The 22,245-nt window shown below is 35.5% G+C and overlaps 4 protein-coding genes and 1 long non-coding RNA gene across 5 annotated transcripts; 2 read left to right on the top strand and 3 right to left on the bottom strand.

Moving 5' to 3' along the window:
* Positions 1 to 9,585: 9,585 nt before the first annotated feature.
* LOC111593777 lies at positions 9,586 to 10,500 on the bottom strand. The gene is made up of 3 exons (XM_023306795.2): positions 10,406 to 10,500; positions 10,167 to 10,349; positions 9,586 to 10,103 (listed from the first exon to the last, which is right to left on the bottom strand). Exons 1-3 carry the CDS (start codon positions 10,461 to 10,463, stop codon positions 9,886 to 9,888), a joined length of 459 nt encoding a protein of 152 aa, XP_023162563.1. The 5' UTR covers positions 10,464 to 10,500; the 3' UTR covers positions 9,586 to 9,885.
* Positions 10,501 to 12,330: 1,830 nt separating this feature from the next.
* Positions 12,331 to 15,005, top strand: LOC111593778. Its single transcript, XR_002751068.1, has 3 exons — positions 12,331 to 12,421; positions 13,202 to 13,301; positions 14,928 to 15,005. It is a non-coding gene; the product is annotated as an uncharacterized LOC111593778 (long non-coding RNA).
* Positions 14,152 to 14,840, bottom strand: LOC111593774. The gene is made up of 3 exons (XM_023306793.2): positions 14,746 to 14,840; positions 14,493 to 14,681; positions 14,152 to 14,431 (listed from the first exon to the last, which is right to left on the bottom strand). The coding sequence occupies exons 1-3, from the start codon at positions 14,801 to 14,803 to the stop codon at positions 14,214 to 14,216; spliced, it is 465 nt and encodes a 154-aa protein (XP_023162561.1). The 5' UTR covers positions 14,804 to 14,840; the 3' UTR covers positions 14,152 to 14,213.
* Positions 15,006 to 16,003: 998 nt separating the features above from the next.
* On the bottom strand, positions 16,004 to 16,712 carry LOC111593775. Its single transcript, XM_023306794.2, has 3 exons — positions 16,614 to 16,712; positions 16,369 to 16,554; positions 16,004 to 16,309 (listed from the first exon to the last, which is right to left on the bottom strand). Exons 1-3 carry the CDS (start codon positions 16,669 to 16,671, stop codon positions 16,092 to 16,094), a joined length of 462 nt encoding a protein of 153 aa, XP_023162562.2. The 5' UTR covers positions 16,672 to 16,712; the 3' UTR covers positions 16,004 to 16,091.
* A 3,699-nt stretch (positions 16,713 to 20,411) lies between these two features.
* Positions 20,412 to 21,556, top strand: LOC111593773 (mitogen-activated protein kinase kinase kinase 7-like). Its single transcript, XM_023306792.2, has 5 exons — positions 20,412 to 20,492; positions 20,561 to 20,860; positions 20,937 to 21,116; positions 21,174 to 21,315; positions 21,373 to 21,556. The coding sequence occupies exons 1-5, from the start codon at positions 20,454 to 20,456 to the stop codon at positions 21,507 to 21,509; spliced, it is 798 nt and encodes a 265-aa protein (XP_023162560.2). The 5' UTR covers positions 20,412 to 20,453; the 3' UTR covers positions 21,510 to 21,556.
* Positions 21,557 to 22,245: the final 689 nt, after the last annotated feature.

The following is a 22,245-nucleotide window of genomic DNA, read 5'->3' as shown; positions in this document are numbered from 1 at the left end:
CCAGCGCTACACTTGCTGTAACTGTTGTCTGGCTTAATGTTGCCATTAGAAGTTTTGGTTGTTGAGTTCTTGGCTTGTTTGCAAGTCATTAGAAAGACTTCATTAGGAAGGCTGCTTGGCCAACTCAGCTGATGATAGCACAGTGTTTACTAATGATTTCAGCAAAGGAAACTTACTAAATTTAGTTACTGACCGGATTCTGAAGAAAATTTACAAAAAAAAAATATATAAAACTATTTATAATTGTGAATATGAGAAGTCAAAGAGTGAACCACTATGGAATAACTGAGCAAATGATAAACCAAGCACACTGTACGCACACGCCTTATAGGGACTATAGGGACACTACACTTAATAGGGACTTTCTAACTGAATGTAATATTTTCATTTTTGATCTTTCATTTTTATGACTTTAACGGTAGCCTGAACACATTGAAACATAATACTTTTCTACCATAGCTACATAGTTTTATCCCTGACTTCAAAATACCGGAACGCCAATGAGCTGAATATTCAACATTCCTGATGCGATGATAGCTTGAAGACACCTGAACACTGAAACATAATACATTTCTTCTACAGCCACACACACTGCACATAATATTTCATATATTAAAAAACTTACTTATAGGGAGTTCCCAACTACAAAATACCCAGAATATCACATCTCGCTCATTCTTGAACATTTCAACATCTTTATACAAAGCACATATATCATATACATATAATAAATTGGTTTCTACTTCTACTTTTAAATTGTATATTTTATATACATATTTAGATAGCATTAGGTCTTCAGAACTGTTACAATCCATGCAAATAATCGCTTTTGGCATCATGAGTATTATCATCATCATCATTATGCTCATCAGAATGATGATGGGACAACCCTTGTGAGCACTGACGCAGTTGCATAACTTGCACAATTTATGCATGAGAGCAGCACAGAGTTAATCCTACAAGATGCCAACGTGCGTTGCCAGACATTCAAAACGGGGGCAAATTCAGAAGGTTTGGTAACGCTCACTCTCTCCCTCTCTCTCTTTCCAACGCTCGCTCTGTCCCTCTCGCTCACTATGTTGTTATTTCTGCGTAAGCACAACAGCTGAACGGGCATTGTTATTAACACCAAAATGACAAACAAAAACAATAACAACAAGTAAGAAAGCTCTAGTCGGGGTGCCCGACTAGGAGATACCCTGATCCCAGTCCTTTGAGTTTTGTAATATTTTCCGTAGTTTGTATCGAGTATTAAAAAAAAAAGAAAACAAATAAAAATCGACATTGCGAGACCAGGATTCGAACCCGGATTATTTGCGCAACGTGCACAAACTCTACCAACACCGCCACTTCATAACTAAAAAAAAAAAATAAATAAATAATATAAAACAATAAAAAACATTTCATCTCCTCTGGTCTCGAACCCGGACCAAGCTGCATCCGAGAGGTGCCTCTACCAACGCAGCCACTGCCCTTCTTACGCGAGCTGTTGCAAATTTGAACATAAGTAGCAGCTAATAATTCAGCACAATTCAATCGCAATTTCAATTCTTGGAATAGAAAAGTATACACGCATTTGAATGTATGTGTGCACACGCATAGGAAAAATGCGTGCGCGTGGCGCTGCTGACATGTGCTTTTGCAAATTGGCCAAACGTTTTGTTTAATAACTTCTGTTTTACTTAATGGATTTTAATGAAATTTTCAGCATATGATCTACATATCCTATTGGCTTGGTTGAGATGCAAACGCCTTCACATAATGGCCCTAGTTCCAACTAAACTTAAATTCTAAGAATTTGGGGGAATTTGGAGCCGGTATCCAAAATCCAACAAAAATCAAAATTGCATAAAATATACATAACACTAAATACAAAATTTGGAGGCTCTAGCTCTTAAGACGTTCGAGATATAATTTATTTACTGCATTTCAATAATGTTTTTATTCGATAACAATTAAATGCGAATAGTTATCGAATATTTGAAACAAACTTGACCTGCGCGTGCTATACACGGACCTACAAAAAAAATTTCAAGTCTCTAGCTCTTATAGATGCTGAGATCCACGCGTTCACACATACGGACAGACGGACAGACGGACAGACGGACAGACGGACAGACAGACAGACGGACAGGGCTCAATCGACTCGGCTTGTCGTCCTGATCAAGAATATATATACTTTATGGGGTCTGCCACGCCTCCTTCTGCCTGTTACATACATTTGCACAAAACCATTATACCCTGATTTCCCATTTTTAATGGGATCAGGGTATAAAAACAACCGAATGTAAGAAGCAGCTGTCTGCTAACAAGAACAAGGATTTCAATTAAATCCCTAAAGCAAATGCTCGAAGTTCAGTGCGAAATGAAAATGATTTAAATTAATGATAGAATTATCGTCCTTTCTACCTCTACTCTTGAAAGCAGCTTCGATTTTGGCTAAAACACAACGATTTTCACTCGAATCATTGTTTTTCTACAACTTCGTTTTGTTTTTGGCCCAACGGAAAATCCGACAAATTTAATGGCGGCACAATGAAAAATCACTGCCGCATATGTCCGGCCAATAACTGACATTATTGACTGTTAATATCCGAGCAGCTCGCGACAATAATGGAGAATGACAGCTGACCAAAGCGTGCACGAAGCGTGTATACCCTTCAAAGTGGGCGTCTCAAAGAATTTAGCCGAGAGAAGAGTATTCATTATATATATTATAGATTATATACATTATATATATATTTATATATATCGATCAACAATATTATATTATATTATATATTATTATATTAAAGATTATTATTGCCATGAGATTAAATTATGTACATATTACATATATATTATATTACATATATATATTTTACAAGTTTAGCACCAATTAAAATAAGAACAAGCATTTAAATTAGTTTAATTTTAATTAAATAATTTAAATTAAACTAATTAATTAATTTAAATATATTTTACATTTTATTAATTAATATGGATAATTGTTGAAGTCTTTTTGTATATATATCGATATATATTACATATATATTATATTACATATATATATTTTACAAGTTTAGCACCAATTAAAATAAGAACAAGCATTTAAATTAGTTTAATTTTAATTAAATATAATTAAATATTTAATTAATTTAAATATATTTTACATTTTATTAATTAATATGGATAATTATTGAAGTGTTTTTGTATATATATCGATTGCCTTAAAGGTGCAATATTTCAGTTTCAATAAATTAAAAATTAAAAACTAAATAAACATAATTTTTTTATTAATTTTTTTACTTTTTAAATATTTACTAAACACTAAATAAATTTAAATATATAAATTTAATAAATTTAAAATATTCTTTCGTAATTATATCGGTAGCTTAAAATATGCAGTACTTCAGTTTAAATGAATGAAAAATTAAAAAATAAATACAAATAATTTAATAAATGAAAATAATAAATTTTTTTTATTAATTTTCCTTGGTTTTATTAACATTTCAGGCACTTACGCAAACCAGGTAAAAATCGGCATAGTATCCGTATTTGGGCAGTGGTCTAAAAGCGTTGCAAGTGCAACATTTCAATAACTGAAACGCCAATTAAAATTGTACAATGGGTTCGCGGTGCTCGGTCAGAAAGTTGGCGGCGGGTCTGAATGTCAGTTAAACGAGCAAATAGTCAAAAATAAACACACACACAGGCAGAAAGGGACATCTGCATTGGTGTGGCAAGCAGACAGGCGCACATAAATGCATATGTATATATATACATATATATGTCTCTCTGAATATGTAAAGTCGACGGCAGACAGATGCAGCGACATCCTTGCCATGCACATCCTGCCATATCCTGATGCATGGCTGATATGCGCTGGTAATTGGTATTGTTTGCCCGAACGCGTGGCCAGCGAGCTGCAACCATAGCCGGACAGGCACACACACACTCACCCACACACACACACAACGCTCATGTACTTTTGCACCTTGACGTCAGTTCAAAAACCAAATAAAAAGAAAACAAACCGGAAAAAAATACACATGAAAACCAATGTCATGTAAATAGGCCGCAACTGGGGCAACTATAACAGAAGATGACTAACAGAGGGAGACAATTAAAAAGGGAGACAGAGAGAGAGAGAGAGAGAGGCTGCGAGGGCGTGCAGCACATGCATTAATAAGTATTCATTCATTTTATTCTATAAACCAACGCATGACATGCTTAAGAGGGAGCTTCGCACTGAAGACTATTGCTAAAAATATAGTCAACTAAGAGCAGCAATTAATCGACCAATAAGAAGGCTATAAAAGGAACTCTTCAACATCTGCTTACTCATTTTTTTTTTTTGGCATCTTTTATGATATCCAAATTTTGCTAAAAGTTAAATGAAATAAATCATTTTTATATGTGAAGTTGCTTGCACGTTTTGTTATACATCAGTTATTCGACATTAAATACATTTGCTGAAAGTTTCATCATCATTTAGATACAATGAACTCAATTCAAAATGTCGCTTGTGTATAAATGAACGCTGACTTTATTCATGCCTTTTGTAAGATTTAAAATTGTATCTGAATTATTGGACTCCAAGAAGTTGCCATTCATATGATCGTGCTCTTCGCAGCCAGAGTTTTCGGTTGCTGCAGAATTCAAATTCATTGGTCATTTTTAAATTTTTTATGTAAGTGATCAAAATTGATAAATGATCTCGATTGTACACTTGCTCTCTTTATGCCTCTCTTTGTTTTTAACATTAGTGATGGTAATGGTAATCTTCATGGCTACAATGGACTACAGTGGACTACAGTGGACTACAGTGGACTACAGTGGACTACAGTGGACTACAGTGGACTACAGTGAACTACAGTGGACTACAGTCGAAATAAACTTGAACTGGGACATATAAAAAGATATAGATTTCAAACTCTGATAGCCGCTGAGATCGACGCTTTCTTATATACGAATAGACGCACGGATATACAAACGCACAAGGATAGATCGACTCAGATCGCCCTTCTGGTAAGAAAACATATATACTTTATCGCCTGAAATATCAAGAAGCCAGCTCAAGCCTGACTGCTTACAGATTGTGATTCATTAACATTAAATATTAAGGCCTTTCCGAACTGTTGCAATATTTAACTCAGCCATTAAAAACGAAAAATCAGATTTCAACTCTAAATTTCTATTTTCAGTTTCGATGTCAAAGAACTGTCCTAGGCGCACAGTAGGATGAACAAGGAGCTGAGGAATAATTTCACTTTGGTTTCAATAATTTACTTACAAAATTTGAAGTCTGTCCTCGATGATTTTATTTTAAAACAAAAATTATATTAAATAATTGTAAAAATTATTTCAGCTGGAATCAAAAATCGCCACAACAAGCAAACGCAATTTCTGTTATCGTGGCCAAGAGCAAGTTTATATACAATTTATGAAGGCATCTTAAACAAAGTAAACTCTTGACTTTGGCTGCAATATGTACCTGCAGCTTATGCATATTGAGCGCAGCTCTAACTATCTCTATCTAGCTGCTTCAATCTGGCAGCCAAAACAATATTCAGCGAAAACTTGGCCACAGCACAACACGTTAACTGGGAAAACCAATTCAACTTTCACGTTCGCATTGTTTGCCCAAGCACGAAAAGTTATTAAGATCCATAGACGTGATTTTGCATGTTTTAAAAAAGTAGAGAAAAAAAACAACAACAACAACAAAAGCGTAGACAAAGATGCAGATACGCTGACTCCACAGCGTTAAATATGTTTATACAGATAGATAGATAGTTAAAGCACAATTTCCATTAGCACGATGGTTAGCACGGACAGGCCAAATGCCTGGAAAAGGAAAACTTCAGATTTCGAGGAAACCCAAGTAACAACTACGACCGGCTATAGCATTGACACGCCTGACAAGAATTGAATTAAAACTTTTCTCTAAAGGACCAGCTGGCAAAAAATACAAAAACAAAAAGGAAAGATGAAAAATGCGCCGCTTTTCAATTTTCATTGTGGCCAAAAAGTTTCAGCCACGAAACGCGCATTTGAATTGATTTGTAATTCGTGGTTAATTCAGATGACGCTGAACACCGCACACAGAGCATTGCCCACTCTTATGGCCTACTTCAGACTATTTTTATTCAGTATACGCCGCGTTGGTTTTTCCCTGTTCATGTTATTAACGTAATTTGACACTGAAAGCCTGACAGCTGCGAGAAAAATGTTCTCTTTGGTAAATGGGCGCTTAATTGATAATGAGCTTGGGCATTGGGTAGGCAACGGGTCTGACATTGCATACATTAAATATTGATTTAATTGTTAATTTGTCACAAACTCATAAAAATCACAAAAAAAAATAAAAATAAATAAATAAATATTGCTTTGTGGTTTGTCTAGCAGTTGTTAAAGTGCGAAAATCATATATTCATTATGTGGGATTAAAACGAAGCGAATATTGAATAAGTGTCGTTAGAAAGTTTAATTGATCTGTCAAAGGGATTCAAGCTGAATTTGATAAACCATTTTTTATACACCTATTAAATATAAATTTTAATATGTATATGGCATTTATAATATATATATATATATATATATATATATATATATATATATAAATATATATAATATATATATATATTTATATATATTTATTTTACATACTGTTAAACTGGATTAGAACTAGATACATCAGAGATCTCTGCTGAAAGTTTTTGTCTCTGAAGCCTATATATAAATGTTGACATTGTAGAGAGGGAGAGAGAATTCTTAATTAATTCTATGATTAGGCATCTAATGTCTTTATTCTAATACCGAAGATTAAAAATTAACAAACAGTTGTAGCTCATTTTGCATATATCCACTACTGAGTGGCTTTAAAACTTTCTTCAAGGGCATGCAGTAGTCTCTTGAACTCCAAGAATTATGTTTTTTAAGGCACAAAAATTTATTTTCATTATTATTTTTCAAGTTCTCATTATATTCTCAGATAATGTGTACTAAATGAAAAGTCAGAAATAAAATTTATTGATTTCAAGGCACTGACTACTCGGAGCTTCCAGTGCAATAAGACGCGCATTCCTGCACTAACATAGTACGTGAACCTAAATCTATATTATTAAAGTAACTTTGACAACTCTTGAATTCATCTATAAAGAGCCGCAACTGATATATAAAGGCACTTCTGAATTCCATATATATATATATAAAGTGTATATCATATAAATGTCACCGACTTGACTCGACACGACTCTTCTCGATTGGACTTGCCTCACCTGGACTGGACTTGACTCTTCCATTTCAGTCTTGACTACTTATCAAATGCATGCTTCAATTAATTATCTGTGGTATTTGTGTATCAACTCAGTCTTAATAAACGCAACATAGATAAATCTTTAAAAATTGTTGCATCTTTCGCCCAGAGGTCGGCAACACTTTTGGTCCGTTGTTGCTGCTGCTTGCGTTGCTATTGCATTGAGGCATTTAATTGATTGATTGCCGTTCGTCTATGTCTGCATCGATTTCGACTGCCCAGATGTCACGCCCATCCCCGGTCCAGCCATCGTCACCCCTACCCTAAGCCATGTTTCATAACCCATGGATTTTTCCCTCTGACTGTTGTTATCAAATCGACTTCATGGACCCACATAACAGACGTCGTCGTTGTTGTTGCTGCTGTTGTTACTGCCAATTAGTGTCGGCGCGTCATGTGTGTGTGTGTGTGTGTAGGTGTAGGTGCGTCATCAATTAATTTTTGTATTGTTGTTTTCGTTTTTTTGGCACAAAATGTTGCATTTGCTGAGAGTTCGGGGAAGCCGGGTTTTAGGGTAACATCGACCCCAATATGGTCAGCGTTATGTGGCAGATTGCCCGTGTTTCCAAAAGGTAACCATGTTGACTGATTGGTTTTTCGAATCAATTGTTTGCTTCTTTTTGGCAGGCAATGTGCTCTACAACTAAGTTTTGTTATGGAAAGCTGACGAATTTATATAACTGCATGCAATAGTTGGGGTGGGCATTTGGGGGTGTCCAGCGAGTGTTATGTATGTGTGTATGTATGCATGTATATTGGCTGTTATTAAATCAATTTTGTAGTTGTCAGAAATGTGATTTAGTGATTTCATGCACATGCAACTCAGAACGTTGACTTTGCTTCAAATGAAATAATTTAATTGAATTTCAATTTTTTTTGTCGATGGTTTTAAGATAAGATATTGGCTAAAGAAAAAATTAAATAAATTAGTAATTATTAAAGAACACAATTTGTAGACATATTTAGTTTAAACTGTATACTATCTTCAACAATATTAAAAAGTCAAAGAGCAGGTCAACTTATTCAATATAGACTGTTTCATCCTCAACCTCAACTCGATAGAAGAATTTCAAATAAAGATCAGCTCAGCATAAGTCTTTGTATCTCACTAATCTGACTAAAACATAAAGTGTGCTATCTTAATTATAATAATTGTATGTTTTTTTTATTTTTTATAAAATAAAATAGATTCACACCTAATTTAACTCTACCCATCTGCGGGCTTGAAGTTCAGTTATATAATATGAATGATATATGAATGATATATATAATATGAATGATATATAATATGAATATAAACAGTACAATTCAACTGATACAAAATATTCTTCATTTGGCATATATAAACTGATTACTAAGAATAGATAACTTACAAAAATAAACAAATATTTCTTATCTTATCGCAAAGCTGTTAATGACCTCAGTTTATCTTTATTGCACACACTTGCTTCTATAAACCACAAATGGTTCGGGGTAAAGGGAGTCTAACTTTATAGGGCGTGTGTTCAACTGTGTTAAATTACGGAAACAGCTGAAATTTGACCTGGTGCTCTTGATTTTGTCTGTGAATACAGCCAGACAACTTAGTTCAAATTATCTATTGGAAGCGGTAAATAAGTATAGAAGAGCAAATACTTAAAATCGCAGCAGATATATGATATTCAATATTCAGATTGCCTTATTTTTAGCCATTCCAAATAGAGCACACCTACCTCAGTTTATAACTTAGCATCTTACTCATGCAGCTCTGCGCAGAGGTCGCGGTATCTGCTAGTCGGGCACTGACGACTTGACTTTTCTTAGTCGTTATTATTATGTACTGTATATATTAAATATCTATAACTATTTTTTTTTTTTCGATATAATCATTCGATTGTATTTATGAAAAAGTATCTGTGTACAGACTTCTATTACCTGAATAAATGTATACAAACTGGATAAACAAACGCAGCCAACTTTTTGATTTCAATCAGTTGTCGTTAAAAACTTCGAAGTGCAACATGTCTAAAGAATTTTTGATATATCTATTGATTTTATTACAAGTTATTTGTTTGCTTGCTGGTAAGTGCACATAGAGCTGAAAGGCTAGCAAAGTATTTACAATCATTTCGTTAATTCAGCCAAAGAAGATCAGAAGTTAAAGAAATTCATCAGAGATATGAGAAGGCAATTATTTAATCTGCTTGAGGACTTACAGCATAATTAAGTTTATTATTTGTTTATTATTTAATATATATATCAAGATAATGAAACGTTTTGTTTAAATATATATTTATACACATTTGTATATTGTTTTTAAGTCTTTCATTTATTGTTAACGAAAACCATTTGCTGTTGTCATGCAGTAAATTTATTCATTTCATATTTTACCTATTTAATTCCGGGCATTTGGTTCTTAAGAGAAAACGCTTTGGCCAAAACATTGATAGCCCAGCTGAGTCACAAATGCGAAATAGTAAGAATTTTATTCGGTTCGAATTAATAATCTTATCGCAAAGTCAAGAAATGTGATAAGCCAGACGATTGGTTAGGCAATATCCATGAAAATGTTAACGGTTTCGTTGATCGGCATTCACACCTGTATTCTAGGCATAGATCTTGGCCAGCGTTAGGGCCAAGACAGTGGCCACTATTGTGTAGTGGCTGCTGCTCATTTTGCCAGCTGGATTCTTGTTGCACTTATCCCCGGAGCAGACAGTGCACTTCGCCTTTCTCCAGCTGGAAAATTCTGGCTTAAGGACCAAATTACAAGCGTTCACATCGGGATGAATGCAGCCATGCAGCTGATGCGTAATTGAATTGTCTAAACAAATGCATAACGATATCATATTACAAGTATTGACAGTTAACTATCATAACTACTTACTATTCGGGAATGTGTACTTAAGGGCCATGCAATCGAATCTATAGCTGCTTAGATTCCGCACATTCTGGTGGTAAACGCCCAAATAATAACTCGTCTCATTGGCTGCGTCATTGGTGCAGGTCGTTTTTCTCGCACTCTTGCAATCATTTGCATTTATGCATGTGTAACAAGTCAAGGAGTTGGCTACGATTTAAATAGGTGTCATTAATACGTCTACCGCCCCAATCAAGTCAACTCACCCAACTGCACACAGACAACAGCAATCAGCAGACTGAAACACAAGCTTTTCGACATCATTTTGATATTTTGCGAAGTGCTTTTCTCATCTATTGAGTCTCTACTGAATTGCTTGCTCTATCACATTAACGTTTTATATTCGGTTATTAGCTCACTCTCAAAGTTGGCTTATATTCAGCTATTCGCTCACTCTCTGTGTTGGCTTATCTTCACGAAACGCAAGAGATTGTACCGGAATCACACACTTATAACAAAACTAGTTCAAGTCGTGTAAAACATTATTCTACCATCGCGCTTTCAATGAATTTAAGGTTAAAAAAAAAATTATAAATATATATCTTTTTTTATCTTAATCTTAATTGTTCAAAAAATTTTTCATGCTTAAATCAATTATTCAAATTATTTTTTTAAATATTTAAATTTATGTTAAGAAACTTATATAACAGTAATGAAAAAAATTATATTTTTATAAGAACGAAGAGAACGTTTGAAGCGAGAAGTTTTATTGAGAATTCAGATTATATAACATATTTGAACACATGTTTTCAAAAACAAAACAACAAATCTTTCGAAGCTTTGCATAATTTTGGACAATTACATAATTTCAAGAAGAGCTTAAATTATTACATCAGAATATTTTTCCCTATTTAGCATTTATTTAAATTAATAAATACCTTCAGATATTAAATATTAATTTGAAAATCTTTTGTTATTTCAAATCACAAACACAATTCAAAATCATTGAACTGAAATAATGAAAATTTGATTTTGTTCTATTTCACACGAACTTTTTAGCAGATCGCTTATCAATATATGCAACTGAAAGCTCCCATTTTTGCTTATTTTACCTTATCTATGTACATATGTACACAGCCGATCAGTTGGTTTTTGAAACCCAAGGCAAGATGAGTGCAATTCGAAGTAACGAAATTGAGTTGGGAGAGGTAAGCACTTATAATAAATACTAAATAATTGACTGATGACTGATGATGAAAACGGATACACTACATAGAAACTTGGAGAAGGTACTTTCGGAGTAGTGCGGAAAGGCACCTATAATGGCAAAGAAGTGGCAGTCAAAACCTTACTGGGTAATATCGAGCAGCAGCATATGCAACGCGAACCCTTGTACATGACAATGGTCAAGGGCCATCCCCGCTTCGTTACATTATATGGAATTTGTTTGAAGGAAACTGAAACTCTGTTGGTTATGGAGTACGTTGCAGGCGGAAGCTTATTTGACTTTCTGCATAAAACCAAGGAAGAATTAAAATTCCCCAATGCCATTAATTTGTTGCATCAAGCAGCTCAGGTAAGTTGTCAACTTATATAATCAGAATGTTTTCCTTATCGTCGCGGATGCACACCGTTTCATGTTCTATTTTTAGGGCTTGGCTTATCTACATTCGGTTTCGGAGAAATCTGTCATTCATCGTGATGTTAAGACCCTCAATATGCTGCTGGACGTCGAGCGAAAAAACTTGAAAATATGTGATTTCGGTTTCGTAAGGCAGGTGGGATCTCACATGACTAAAGAAAGTGGCACTTATATATATATGGCACCCGAGGTATATATAAACATCTATGATTAAGCTTGCCACTTATGCACAGTTGATTACACTCAGGTGTTCAATGATGAACATTACACAGACAAATGTGATGTGTACAGCATGGGCATTACGATCTGGGAAGTTCTGGCGCGTAAGGTTCCCTATTACGAACATGATAAAATAAACAAAATTGAATTCGTTACTCAAATCGAGAAAGGTATGTATTTAAATGCATTAAGTGTACAATTTTATAATTTAATTTGACTCAATGCAGGTGTACGTCCCTCTCTGAACGACTTATCGGATTGCCCGCAAGAATTGAAAACTTTCATTACCAAATGCTGGGCTGGAAAACCTGATGATCGTCCCACCATGCAGCAAGTCGTTGTTGAATTGGAAAAGTTTTTGGATAGCTAATTATGCAAGCTAATGATTCGGTGACTTATAACATTTATATAAGTCCTGCAGGTAATCTGAATTAATCAGAATTACTTTTTTAATTTTGAAAAGAGGTTTGCTAACATATATGAAATATAATAGTTACTCTTTCTGGATTAGCCAAGTAACCATGCAGAATACCTTGCATTTTTCTTTACCATTTTTGCTTGTGTTTCTCCTCTTTTCCTTCTTGCTGACTGTTGATTCGAACACAGAGCCAAGTGTTACCAAGTGGACAGGGAGACAGTCGAATATCTAGATGAAAAGGCTAAGCTAGTTTAATGAGTCGCCCACGACTTCTTTTCTGGCTGTGATGATTCAAACTGTATTTGTCTAGAAATCGTTAATAATTATTAAATAACTCTCCTTTTAGCAATAGATCATAGCCACAGATATAATTGCAATTGGCAAGTTCTTCGATTTATATTGACAAGCGATCTTCTCCCATTCAACTGCACAGAAATAGAGCTAATTCTCATACTCATACAAAATAAATTCTTCATTCTGAATATTTAAACAACTACGCCATATATAAGCTGCTCTGATTAGCTGCTATGAATAATAAAAGCTTAAGAGAACTTTCAAAAAGTCGACTCATGCGAAGATAAGCAATTTTATTGTAGTCCATGTTGAATCAATTTTTTTTCACCTAAGAGAAAGTTCTTTATTGAGTCGGTTACGGCTGACTTAAAGCATTGCAAATAGTTTCACTATCAACCTATGTCAAGAAGCAAAAGCAGTTAAGAAGATAACAAATTGATCGCTTTTCGCTTCTGCAAATCCATTCAATAACTTTCTTTTCTTTTCAAGCTCAACTCATCATCAGACTCCTGACTTTCTCAACAACTTTATCTTTTTCCTTTAGTGTATTATCTTGGACTACCGATGTTGTCTATATAAAAGAAGCTATGTAAATGTACTCTTATTAAACTAAAACAAAGAAGTTACTCATTCAATTTCGTAGATAGTTTGTGACTCAATCAAAGCCAATAACACTAATAGCCAGAACTTAATTTGATAAAAAAGGCTAATATAATAAACTTTTAAATTTAAAATTTGATAAAAACGATTCAAAAAGTTTTTTATGCCATGATAACGCATGCCATTTCCTTACTATCTATAAGAATCGATTACTTCATTCGGTTTTATTTTTTATTTTTCTAGAACAGTTCAACCAAATTAACTTTTGGTCATATTCATGCACTTGTAGTCGGCTAGTTAGGGCACATTTCTGTGCATGGTAATTAGCAAGTCTCTGGTCGCATCGGCTATGGCTAGACTGCCGATCCATTGACTAAGTTAGTTTAGAATCTTAATCAAAATCAACTCATCAAACACTTCATTATAAACGATATATTTAAGCTAAGTTCATGATGTCAACCAATTCATGGAGGGATTTTTATCTATTTCACAATGAAGGGACTTGGAAATGGAAACAGAATTGTAGGAGCTCGATAAATCGAGTCTGTACTTTCTAGACTTTTGTCCACCTTGAAGGTAAATCACTAACTTTATTTGTCTTATGCGGGAACTAAATATGGTGGAGGTGCTGTTAGTCTTCAAGCGTGTTGTTATCGCAGCAAATGGAATACTGATAACGTTTGCTCGAAGTTGACTTCTTTGTGGGGGTTCACAATGCAGGATAGAGTTGCTAGAAGCTACGACCTGTGCCAAGGGGACAAGGCGTTGCAATGCAACGCTATTACAGAGCTTGCTTGGAGCGATCCTGACTGCCCCACCCATTATAGATTGATCAACACTTTTATATCCTACAGATTCAAAGCTGTGCATTTTTTAATTTGTATTTATGAAAACATATTTCTTATACGAATACTTTGACCAGGATGAGCAGCAACGCTGAAGCCATAATGGTAAAGCTGCTCTTGCTAAAAGTGCCCGCCGGATTGTGATTACAATTGTTGTAGTTGCAAGTGCGACAGGATTTAGCCCAGCTATAGGCGTTAGTCGCGTTCAGATTTAGATTACATACGGGTATGGCGCTGTAGTAACAGCCGAGAATTTCTTGGGCCTTGACGTTGTCTGAGAAAGAAATGCAAATTATTAAAATGCTCAAGCAGAAAATTTCATTTTGGCTAATTACTTGAGGCGTAGAAATAGGTTAGATTCACGCACTTATAGTCATAGGTCACAATGGAAGGCACATTGCTGTGAATGGCACTCAGCCAGCTACTGGTCGCATTGGCAGTTTGTACATTGCAGTACTGTGAGCTGGGATAGCGACAGGAGCTCGGCGAGTTGCAGGTATAGCACGACAGACCCTCAACTGCAGCTGGGATATGGAAAAAAATTATATCACTGACTGAAGACGCGCGTCATCTTTGATTAGTTCTCACCAATCTGCTGGCCCACAAGGGCCGCAACCACCAGAGCAAGAATACACTTCATCCACATGTTACTGTCAGCGGCTAACTAATCGAACTGTTCATCAACTCAGCTGCTTGAACATCAAATAGTTAAATATTCAGTCGGCCGATAAATAAGATAGTAAATAAGTATTTTTATTTTATTTTTTCAGGGCTTTGACTCAACTTAAAGGGGATGTCCGCTTATCAAAGACAAGCATATATATACAGATAAGCATATATACACAAACGGCCTTCCATGTGGCCTTAATTACATACTGGTATATATATATATATATATATATAAATAAATATATATATATATATATATATATATAAATAAATATATATATATATATATATATATATATATATCTATATATATATATATATATATATATATATATATATCTATATATCTATATATATATCTATATATATATATATATATATATATATATATATAAAGCTCATATTTAATATCGTTAAAAAATAAAAAATAAAATAAATAGTGAGACATTGCACACTGATAAAAAGTTGTTCATAAGGAAACCAAGCCATATTATCGGGTTTTTCGGGTTGCTTTATGAATAATGCAAGATTTATGTGTATCGGGCAAATCACAATCATTCTCAATAAATGACATAATTTACCCAACGCGAAACCGTCAAGTTTAGGCGTGCTCCAATAATTTGTTTTGTGTAGCTCAAACATATAGACTTCCGATATTGAGCGATTCCATTATATTTCTTATTTGGAAAAATAACCCGTTATTCATTAATATTTTACTGACTTCAATAGCTTCGAATTTAGTTGAAAGCAAAGTTGTCAAAGTCAATTCTGTACGAGATCTAAACAAAATCAACTAATAAGAAACCATATGCCACGCCTCTAAATATCGCTCTTATTCTGCAGAGAAGGCCAACCTCAATTACTGATGTGTGTGCTGTTTGTAACAGGTAAAAGAAGGCGTGACAGACCCCATCAAGTATATGAATTCTAGATCAGGACGACAAGCCAAGTCAATTTAGTCCTGTCCGTCTGCCATCTCGTAAATCTATAGAAATATTAAATGTTTGTTCCTGCATACCATACGCAGACCAAGTATCCCTATTATCGATAAAAATCGTTATTTAGATTGCTCTTTCAAACATAGCTAGTTTGCTAGTAGCAAGCTTTGCATATTTTGGATTTGTGACATCCCCCCAAAAGAAGCGTAGCATTATTGGAATAGAGTTCAGAGTTCAGGGTATCTGCTAGTCGGGCATTCCCGACTCTAGCGTTGTGCATTCTTTATATTTGGATTCGATTTACAAATATTTTGTTTTGTTTTGTTTCTAGAAGGCAAATTTAGCTACGATCAAGGCCATAGCTGTGATCATAATGCTGTAGAGACTCTGGCTAGAAGTGGCCGCCGGATTGCGATTGCATTTGTCCGCCTCGCAGCTGAGGCAGCCTTTCTTCCAGGAGTCGCTGTTAGATGCGTTTAATGGTAGAATACAAACAGGGATGTCGGGGTGATGACAGCCCAGATATTCATGGATCTTGGACCTGTCTGCGAATTGCAAATAGAAACAGTTATAGCAATCAAACTTGCATCAAGTGAGAACTTACTGTTTTCAAAGTAATATGTGAGGTTCATGCACGAGAAGCTGTTGCTGCTGCCGACGACGGGCACAAATTTGTGAATGGTATTCAGCCAGACGGTGGTCTCGTGGGCTGTTGCATCAGAGCAAACCTGAGGGCTGGGACTAACACAGCTAGCAGGCGAATTACAGCTGTAGCAGGTCAGGCCGTTCACTGCAAGATTCTATATTGATTTATGCGCAGTGTTTAGACATGTCAGACGCAATTCTCACCAAACTGTTGACCACCAATGACCGCCAGCACTAGACCAAATATTAACTTCTGCCACATCTCGTTTAGTACAACTTCCAACTAAATCGATCTAACGAAAATTGACCAAGTCTTTCAAATCATTTCGATTGCATTTGGTATGTTTTTACCGTACAAGCCGGTAATAAAGATTAGATTAGTTGCCTAGATTGTAGAATTTCTCTCTCACTATCTCGGTCTAGCTCTCTCGCGCTCCCTTATCTACTTAGCATGAAAACAAAAACATTTCGTTCACTGCAGATCTGATATAATCAATAAATTAATCTCAGCAAATCATAATTCAGAAATTGGTCTCTTGAATAAATCGATCAAAAATATGAATATATATAGCTGCCAAATAGAGAATACAAGATCAATTATTTGCCACGCAAATGATAGATAATCGGTAAACAATAAGGTAATAATTATAATTTGATTTATTACATTTATCGCATAATTTAAAATATAATTTTTGAATTTTCTTTAAATTAAACTTTGATTTGATCAGTATAATTAATGAAAATATTTTTATTATATTGAAAATCTATTGTAAATAAATGATTGATAAAATTCAATTATGAAATGTGAAAAAGTTTATAAAATACTTTCATGTTCTCAACCAACTGTAGGTATTTGAGATCACTTAAAGCTACCAAACTACAAATTTATAGTAAAAATGCAATATGCAAATGCGTTTACTAGCAAAACAACAAAGCTCGCAAAAAAGTATAAAAATGTAGCAGGCAATTTGCAATTGCAAACACGTCTTAATGTCTAAAGCCCAATATCAAGTATTTGCCATAACAAATAAACAAACGTAGAAGGATAAGCAACACGGGAACAAAATAAAATAGAAACAAGGGACAATGTTTCAAAAATTGAAAAGCATATATCAGCATCCTGGACATGTCACGCATAACTAAATACAAAACATACAAAAGAAAACAAGTAAGAAAGCTCTAGTCGGGGTGCCCGACTAGGAGATACCCTGATCCCAGTCCTTTGAGTTTTGTAATATTTTCCGTAGTTTGTATCGAGTATTAAAAAAAAAAAAGAAAACAAATAAAAATCGACATTGCGAGACCAGGTTTCGAACCCGGATTATTTGCGCAACGTGCACAAACTCTACCAACACCGCCACTTCATAACTAAAAAAAAATAAAAAACGTTTCATATCCACTGGCCTCGAACCCGGACCAAGCTGCACACGAGCGGCGCCTCTACCAACGCAACCACTGCCCTTCTTACGCGAACTGTTGCAAATTTAAACATAAGTAGCAGCTAATAATTCAACACAATTCAATCGCAATTTCAATTCTTGGAATAGAAAAGAATACACGCATTTGAATGTATGTGTGCACACGCATAGGAAAAATGCGTGCGCGTGGCGCTGCTGACATGTGCTTTTGCAAATTGGCCAAACGTTTTGTTTAATAACTTCTGTTTTACTTAATGGATTTTAATGAAATTTTCAGCATATAATCTACATATCCTATTGGCATGGTTGAGATGCAAACGCCTTTACATAATGGCCCTAGTTCCAACTAAACTTAAATTCTAAGAATTTGGGGGAATTTGGAGCCGGTATCCAAAATCCAACAAAAATCAAAATTGCATAAAATATACATAAGACTAAATACAAAATTTGGAGGCTCTAGCTCTTAAGACGTTTGAGATATAATTTATTTACTGCATTTCAATAATGTTTTTATTCGATAACAATTAAATGCGAATAGTTATCGAATATTTGAAACAAACTTGACCTGCGCGTGCTATACACGGACCTACAAAAAAAATTTCAAGTCTCTAGCTCTTATAGATGCTGAGATCCACGCGTTCACACATACGGACAGACGGACAGACGGACAGACGGACGGACGGACAGACGGACAGACGGACGGACAGACAGACGGACAGGGCTCAATCGACTCGGCTTGTCGTCCTGATCAAGAATATATATACTTTATGGGGTCTGCCACGCCTCCTTCTGCCTGTTACATACATTTGCACAAAACCATTATACCCTGATTTCCCATTTTTAATGGGATCAGGGTATAAAAAGAGAGAGAAAGAGCCACAGAAACAGATGCAGGATGCGAGAAAAAACATACAAAAAAAAAAAAAAAGAAGAAGATGAAGAAGCATAAGCTTCTGCCAAGGATACGTAGAGGATATTAAATGACAGGACAAATGGCAGGATCCGTATGCCAAGCTGAGTAGCAGGCTCCTCGAAGGTAAACGAAATGCGCAAATCCTGTGAACAATACCAAGCGACAAACAACAAATAGCTGCGGGTTAGATTTATAAACATACAAACACACACTTATATATATATATATATATATATATATATATATATATATATATATAGATATATATATATATATAGATAAACAGGAGAATTACAATATGCTTTTTTAAAAATTAGAAAAACAACGTGCAATAGTCAAGGCATGGCAAGGCATGGCAAGGCATGCCACTCGCCTGACAGGACAATAATATTGTGATAGAGGGGCCGCCGGTCTGTGGCCCTGTGGCTGGGGCAGCAGCTCGCAAGATAAACACAAACCCCGCAGCGTTGGCGGTCGGTGTGCGAGGTGCGTTTCACAATTGTGGCAAAAGTCGCTGGGGCGCCTTTGCGCCTTCGGCTGGCAGTTCAGTTATTTTTTGGGTGGGCGTGGCAGTGGCACGTTGCAACGCAAACAGAGTGCTATGCGAGCCTTTTCTTATTGTGCTGCGAAACTAGACAACTGGATGGCTTGTGCATTGCATTAATTTTCCGGTCACGTATCCTTTTTAATCCTGACAAGAATATTATTTCCATAAAAAATGGCACACAGCTAGCTGGGCTGCGCGCGCTGCCACGACAGCGGCATCAACGTCGAAATCGTTTCAGAGCATCAAGCATACTCCACGTATGCCGCAACCGAATCATAGACAACGACACATGTATTTAATTTTATTATTCATATACATTTACCTATACATGTATATATATCTAAAGTTAAAGCATTAACATAACGCTTCACTGATAGCTTAAAGCGTCGCGAGTAACTTAGGCGTTTGTCAACATTGCGTATGCGTAATGTGTGACACTTGCGGCTTAAAGGATATTGTCTGAATGAATGTATATGTGTGTCTGGGCGTGTGTATGTAGCATACTGCAACAGTTACAACAAGTTACATGTTGCATAAGTTGCAAACAGTTACTGAGAGGACAAAGAATAAGCTTTAACTTGAACAAAGTAAGCAGCAAATGTTAAATCCTTTTAGAAAAGCAGCTATGAATACACTTGACTGTGGAGGCGTTCAGTTGTGTAATGATCTTTATTCGTCCGAGCTAGAGTTCTTACATATACCCAGACTCAAGCGTATTTCATCTCTTAAATTTAGCTTATCAAGTGCTGACTGTGTAAGGGTCAGCGCTAGTATGCATAATTTTAGAATCTAATGTAATTTGATCTATTTCCATTGAATTCCCTGCAAGTGGTTGAGTGTGTCGACGGTATGCTTGGAATTCTTGAATCGATTGTATGTTCAAATAAATGTATATATTGTACATTATATTTTTAGAATGTGAGCAACTTTTTCGCACAGAAGAAAGCAAAAAGTTCATATTGTTTAAGCAGATAAGAAATAAATACTTTTAGTGAGGCAGTTAAAGTCAATAAATGTATATATTAAATGTGTGTATTAAATGTATGTATGTATTGATGTATATGCATATACATTTATATATATAGGCAGACGATTAACGAACTTAAGTTGTTCTCTCAATGAAATCGAAATCAGCCGATCAGTTGGTTTTTGAAACCCAAGGCAAGATGAGTGCAATTCGAAGTAACGAAATTGAGTTGGGAGAGGTAAGCACTTATAATAAATACTAAATAATTGACTGATGACTGATGATGAAAACGGATACACTACATAGAAACTTGGAGAAGGTACTTTCGGAGTAGTGCGGAAAGGCACCTATAATGGCAAAGAAGTGGCAGTCAAAACCTTACTGGGTAATATCGAGCAGCAGCCTATGCAACGCGAACCCTTGTACATGACAATGGTCAAGGGCCATCCCCGCTTCGTTACATTATATGGAATTTGTTTGAAGGAAACTGAAACTCTGTTGGTTATGGAGTACGTTGCAGGCGGAAGCTTATTTGACTTTCTGCATAAAACCAAGGAAGAATTAAAATTCCCCAATGCCATTAATTTGTTGCATCAAGCAGCTCAGGTAAGTTGTCAACTTATATAATCAGAATGTTTTCCTTATCGTCGCGGATGCACACCGTTTCATGTTCTATTTTTAGGGCTTGGCTTATCTACATTCGGTTTCGGAGAAATCTGTCATTCATCGTGATGTTAAGACCCTCAATATGCTGCTGGACGTCGAGCGAAAAAACTTGAAAATTTGTGATTTCGGTTTCGTAAGGCAGGTGGGATCTCACATGACTAAAGAAAGTGGCACTTATGCATATATGGCACCCGAGGTATATATAAACATATATGATTAAGCTTGCCACTTATGCACAATTGATTACACTCAGGTGTTCAATGATGAACATTACACAGACAAATGTGATGTGTACAGCATGGGCATTACGATCTGGGAAGTTCTGGCGCGTAAGGTTCCCTATTACGAACATGATAAAATAAACAAAATTGAATTCGTTACTCAAATCGAGAAAGGTATGTATTTAAATGCATTAAGTGTACAATTTTATAATTTAATTTGACTCAATGCAGGTGTACGTCCCTCTCTGAACGACTTATCGGATTGCCCGCAAGAATTGAAAACTTTCATTACCAAATGCTGGGCTGGAAAACCTGATGATCGTCCCACCATGCAGCAAGTCGTTGTTGAATTGGAAAAGTTTTTGTAGATTCAATTATCGAGCTGTAGTGACTGACGAAAGGTCGGTCGACATTTTCCATATGTATAATAAGTTTGTCATCAATTGATTTCAACTAAATACTTGAATATTCAAAATTTGAATTGTATGCCTCTTTTTTGGGGTAATGAAATAAGTTGTAAGTGTGCTCGCATGTGCAATCGATCAATGTGCATAACAAATGAGGCGCACTTTTATTAGCCAACTAGAAAAATATAACAGCTGCTCTTACAAGCGCACCAACTGGCCAACAAGCCATTCATCAGTCTCCGTACTTCGAGACACTTTGGCAAACAAGTTTCAACTATCGTAATTGACCCGGAAATAGCTTAAAGCCAAATATTTGCAGACACAGCATACAGCGAGAGCGTGGTCGAGTAAAAGGTAGGGTGGTGGGGCGGTCTGCTGCTGGATAACTGGAAGCAAAATATCTCGGCCAGGCCCGCAGAAGCACCAACACAAGTACACCTAATGATTGGCCGAGAGCAAATAGAAGTGCATAAGACCAAAACAAATATTTCCATTGCATATGCAAAATGAACAGATATAGCTACCCAGATGAATGCGTGTGTGGGTGCCAGCAGGTTATCATAAGTTTCGAGTGTCAACTATCATAGTCCCAGTTGTCCGGCAACTCATTCAATTTTCTCTCCTCCTTTCCTTTTTGCTCCGTCTCAATACTAATTGTTGATTAAACGGCACCAATTGATGCTAGGCTGCTGCTACT

Source organism: Drosophila hydei, unplaced genomic scaffold (genome assembly GCF_003285905.1).
Source record: "Drosophila hydei strain 15085-1641.00,03,60 unplaced genomic scaffold, DhydRS2 tig00000364-arrow-arrow-pilon, whole genome shotgun sequence".
In the NCBI taxonomy this organism is placed as follows: Eukaryota; Metazoa; Arthropoda; class Insecta; order Diptera; family Drosophilidae; genus Drosophila; species Drosophila hydei.
Note: the sequence above shows the minus strand (reverse complement) of the source record. Positions and strands in the feature narration are given on the sequence as shown.

Excerpts from the sequence above, each read along its gene's own strand:
- LOC111593773 (XM_023306792.2), top strand. The coding sequence starts at position 20,454 with ATGAGTGCAATTCGAAGTAACGAAATTGAGTTGGGAGAG. Across the intron at positions 20,861-20,936 it reads TGTTGCATCAAGCAGCTCAG|GGCTTGGCTTATCTACATTC; the intron begins GTAAGTTGTCAA and ends TTCTATTTTTAG. Across the intron at positions 21,316-21,372 it reads CGTTACTCAAATCGAGAAAG|GTGTACGTCCCTCTCTGAAC; the intron begins GTATGTATTTAA and ends GACTCAATGCAG.
- LOC111593774 (XM_023306793.2), bottom strand. The coding sequence starts at position 14,803 with ATGTGGATGAAGTGTATTCTTGCTCTGGTGGTTGCGGCCCTTGTGGGC. Across the intron at positions 14,682-14,745 it reads CCTTGTGGGCCAGCAGATTG|CTGCAGTTGAGGGTCTGTCG; the intron begins GTGAGAACTAAT and ends TCCATATCCCAG. Across the intron at positions 14,432-14,492 it reads AACCTATTTCTACGCCTCAA|ACAACGTCAAGGCCCAAGAA; the intron begins GTAATTAGCCAA and ends TTTCTTTCTCAG.
- LOC111593777 (XM_023306795.2), bottom strand. The coding sequence starts at position 10,463 with ATGATGTCGAAAAGCTTGTGTTTCAGTCTGCTGATTGCTGTTGTCTGT. Across the intron at positions 10,350-10,405 it reads TGTTGTCTGTGTGCAGTTGG|CCAACTCCTTGACTTGTTAC; the intron begins GTGAGTTGACTT and ends TTTAAATCGTAG. Across the intron at positions 10,104-10,166 it reads TAAGTACACATTCCCGAATA|ACAATTCAATTACGCATCAG; the intron begins GTAAGTAGTTAT and ends GCATTTGTTTAG.
- LOC111593775 (XM_023306794.2), bottom strand. The coding sequence starts at position 16,671 with ATGTGGCAGAAGTTAATATTTGGTCTAGTGCTGGCGGTCATTGGTGGT. Across the intron at positions 16,555-16,613 it reads CATTGGTGGTCAACAGTTTG|TGAACGGCCTGACCTGCTAC; the intron begins GTGAGAATTGCG and ends AGAATCTTGCAG. Across the intron at positions 16,310-16,368 it reads CACATATTACTTTGAAAACA|ACAGGTCCAAGATCCATGAA; the intron begins GTAAGTTCTCAC and ends TGCAATTCGCAG.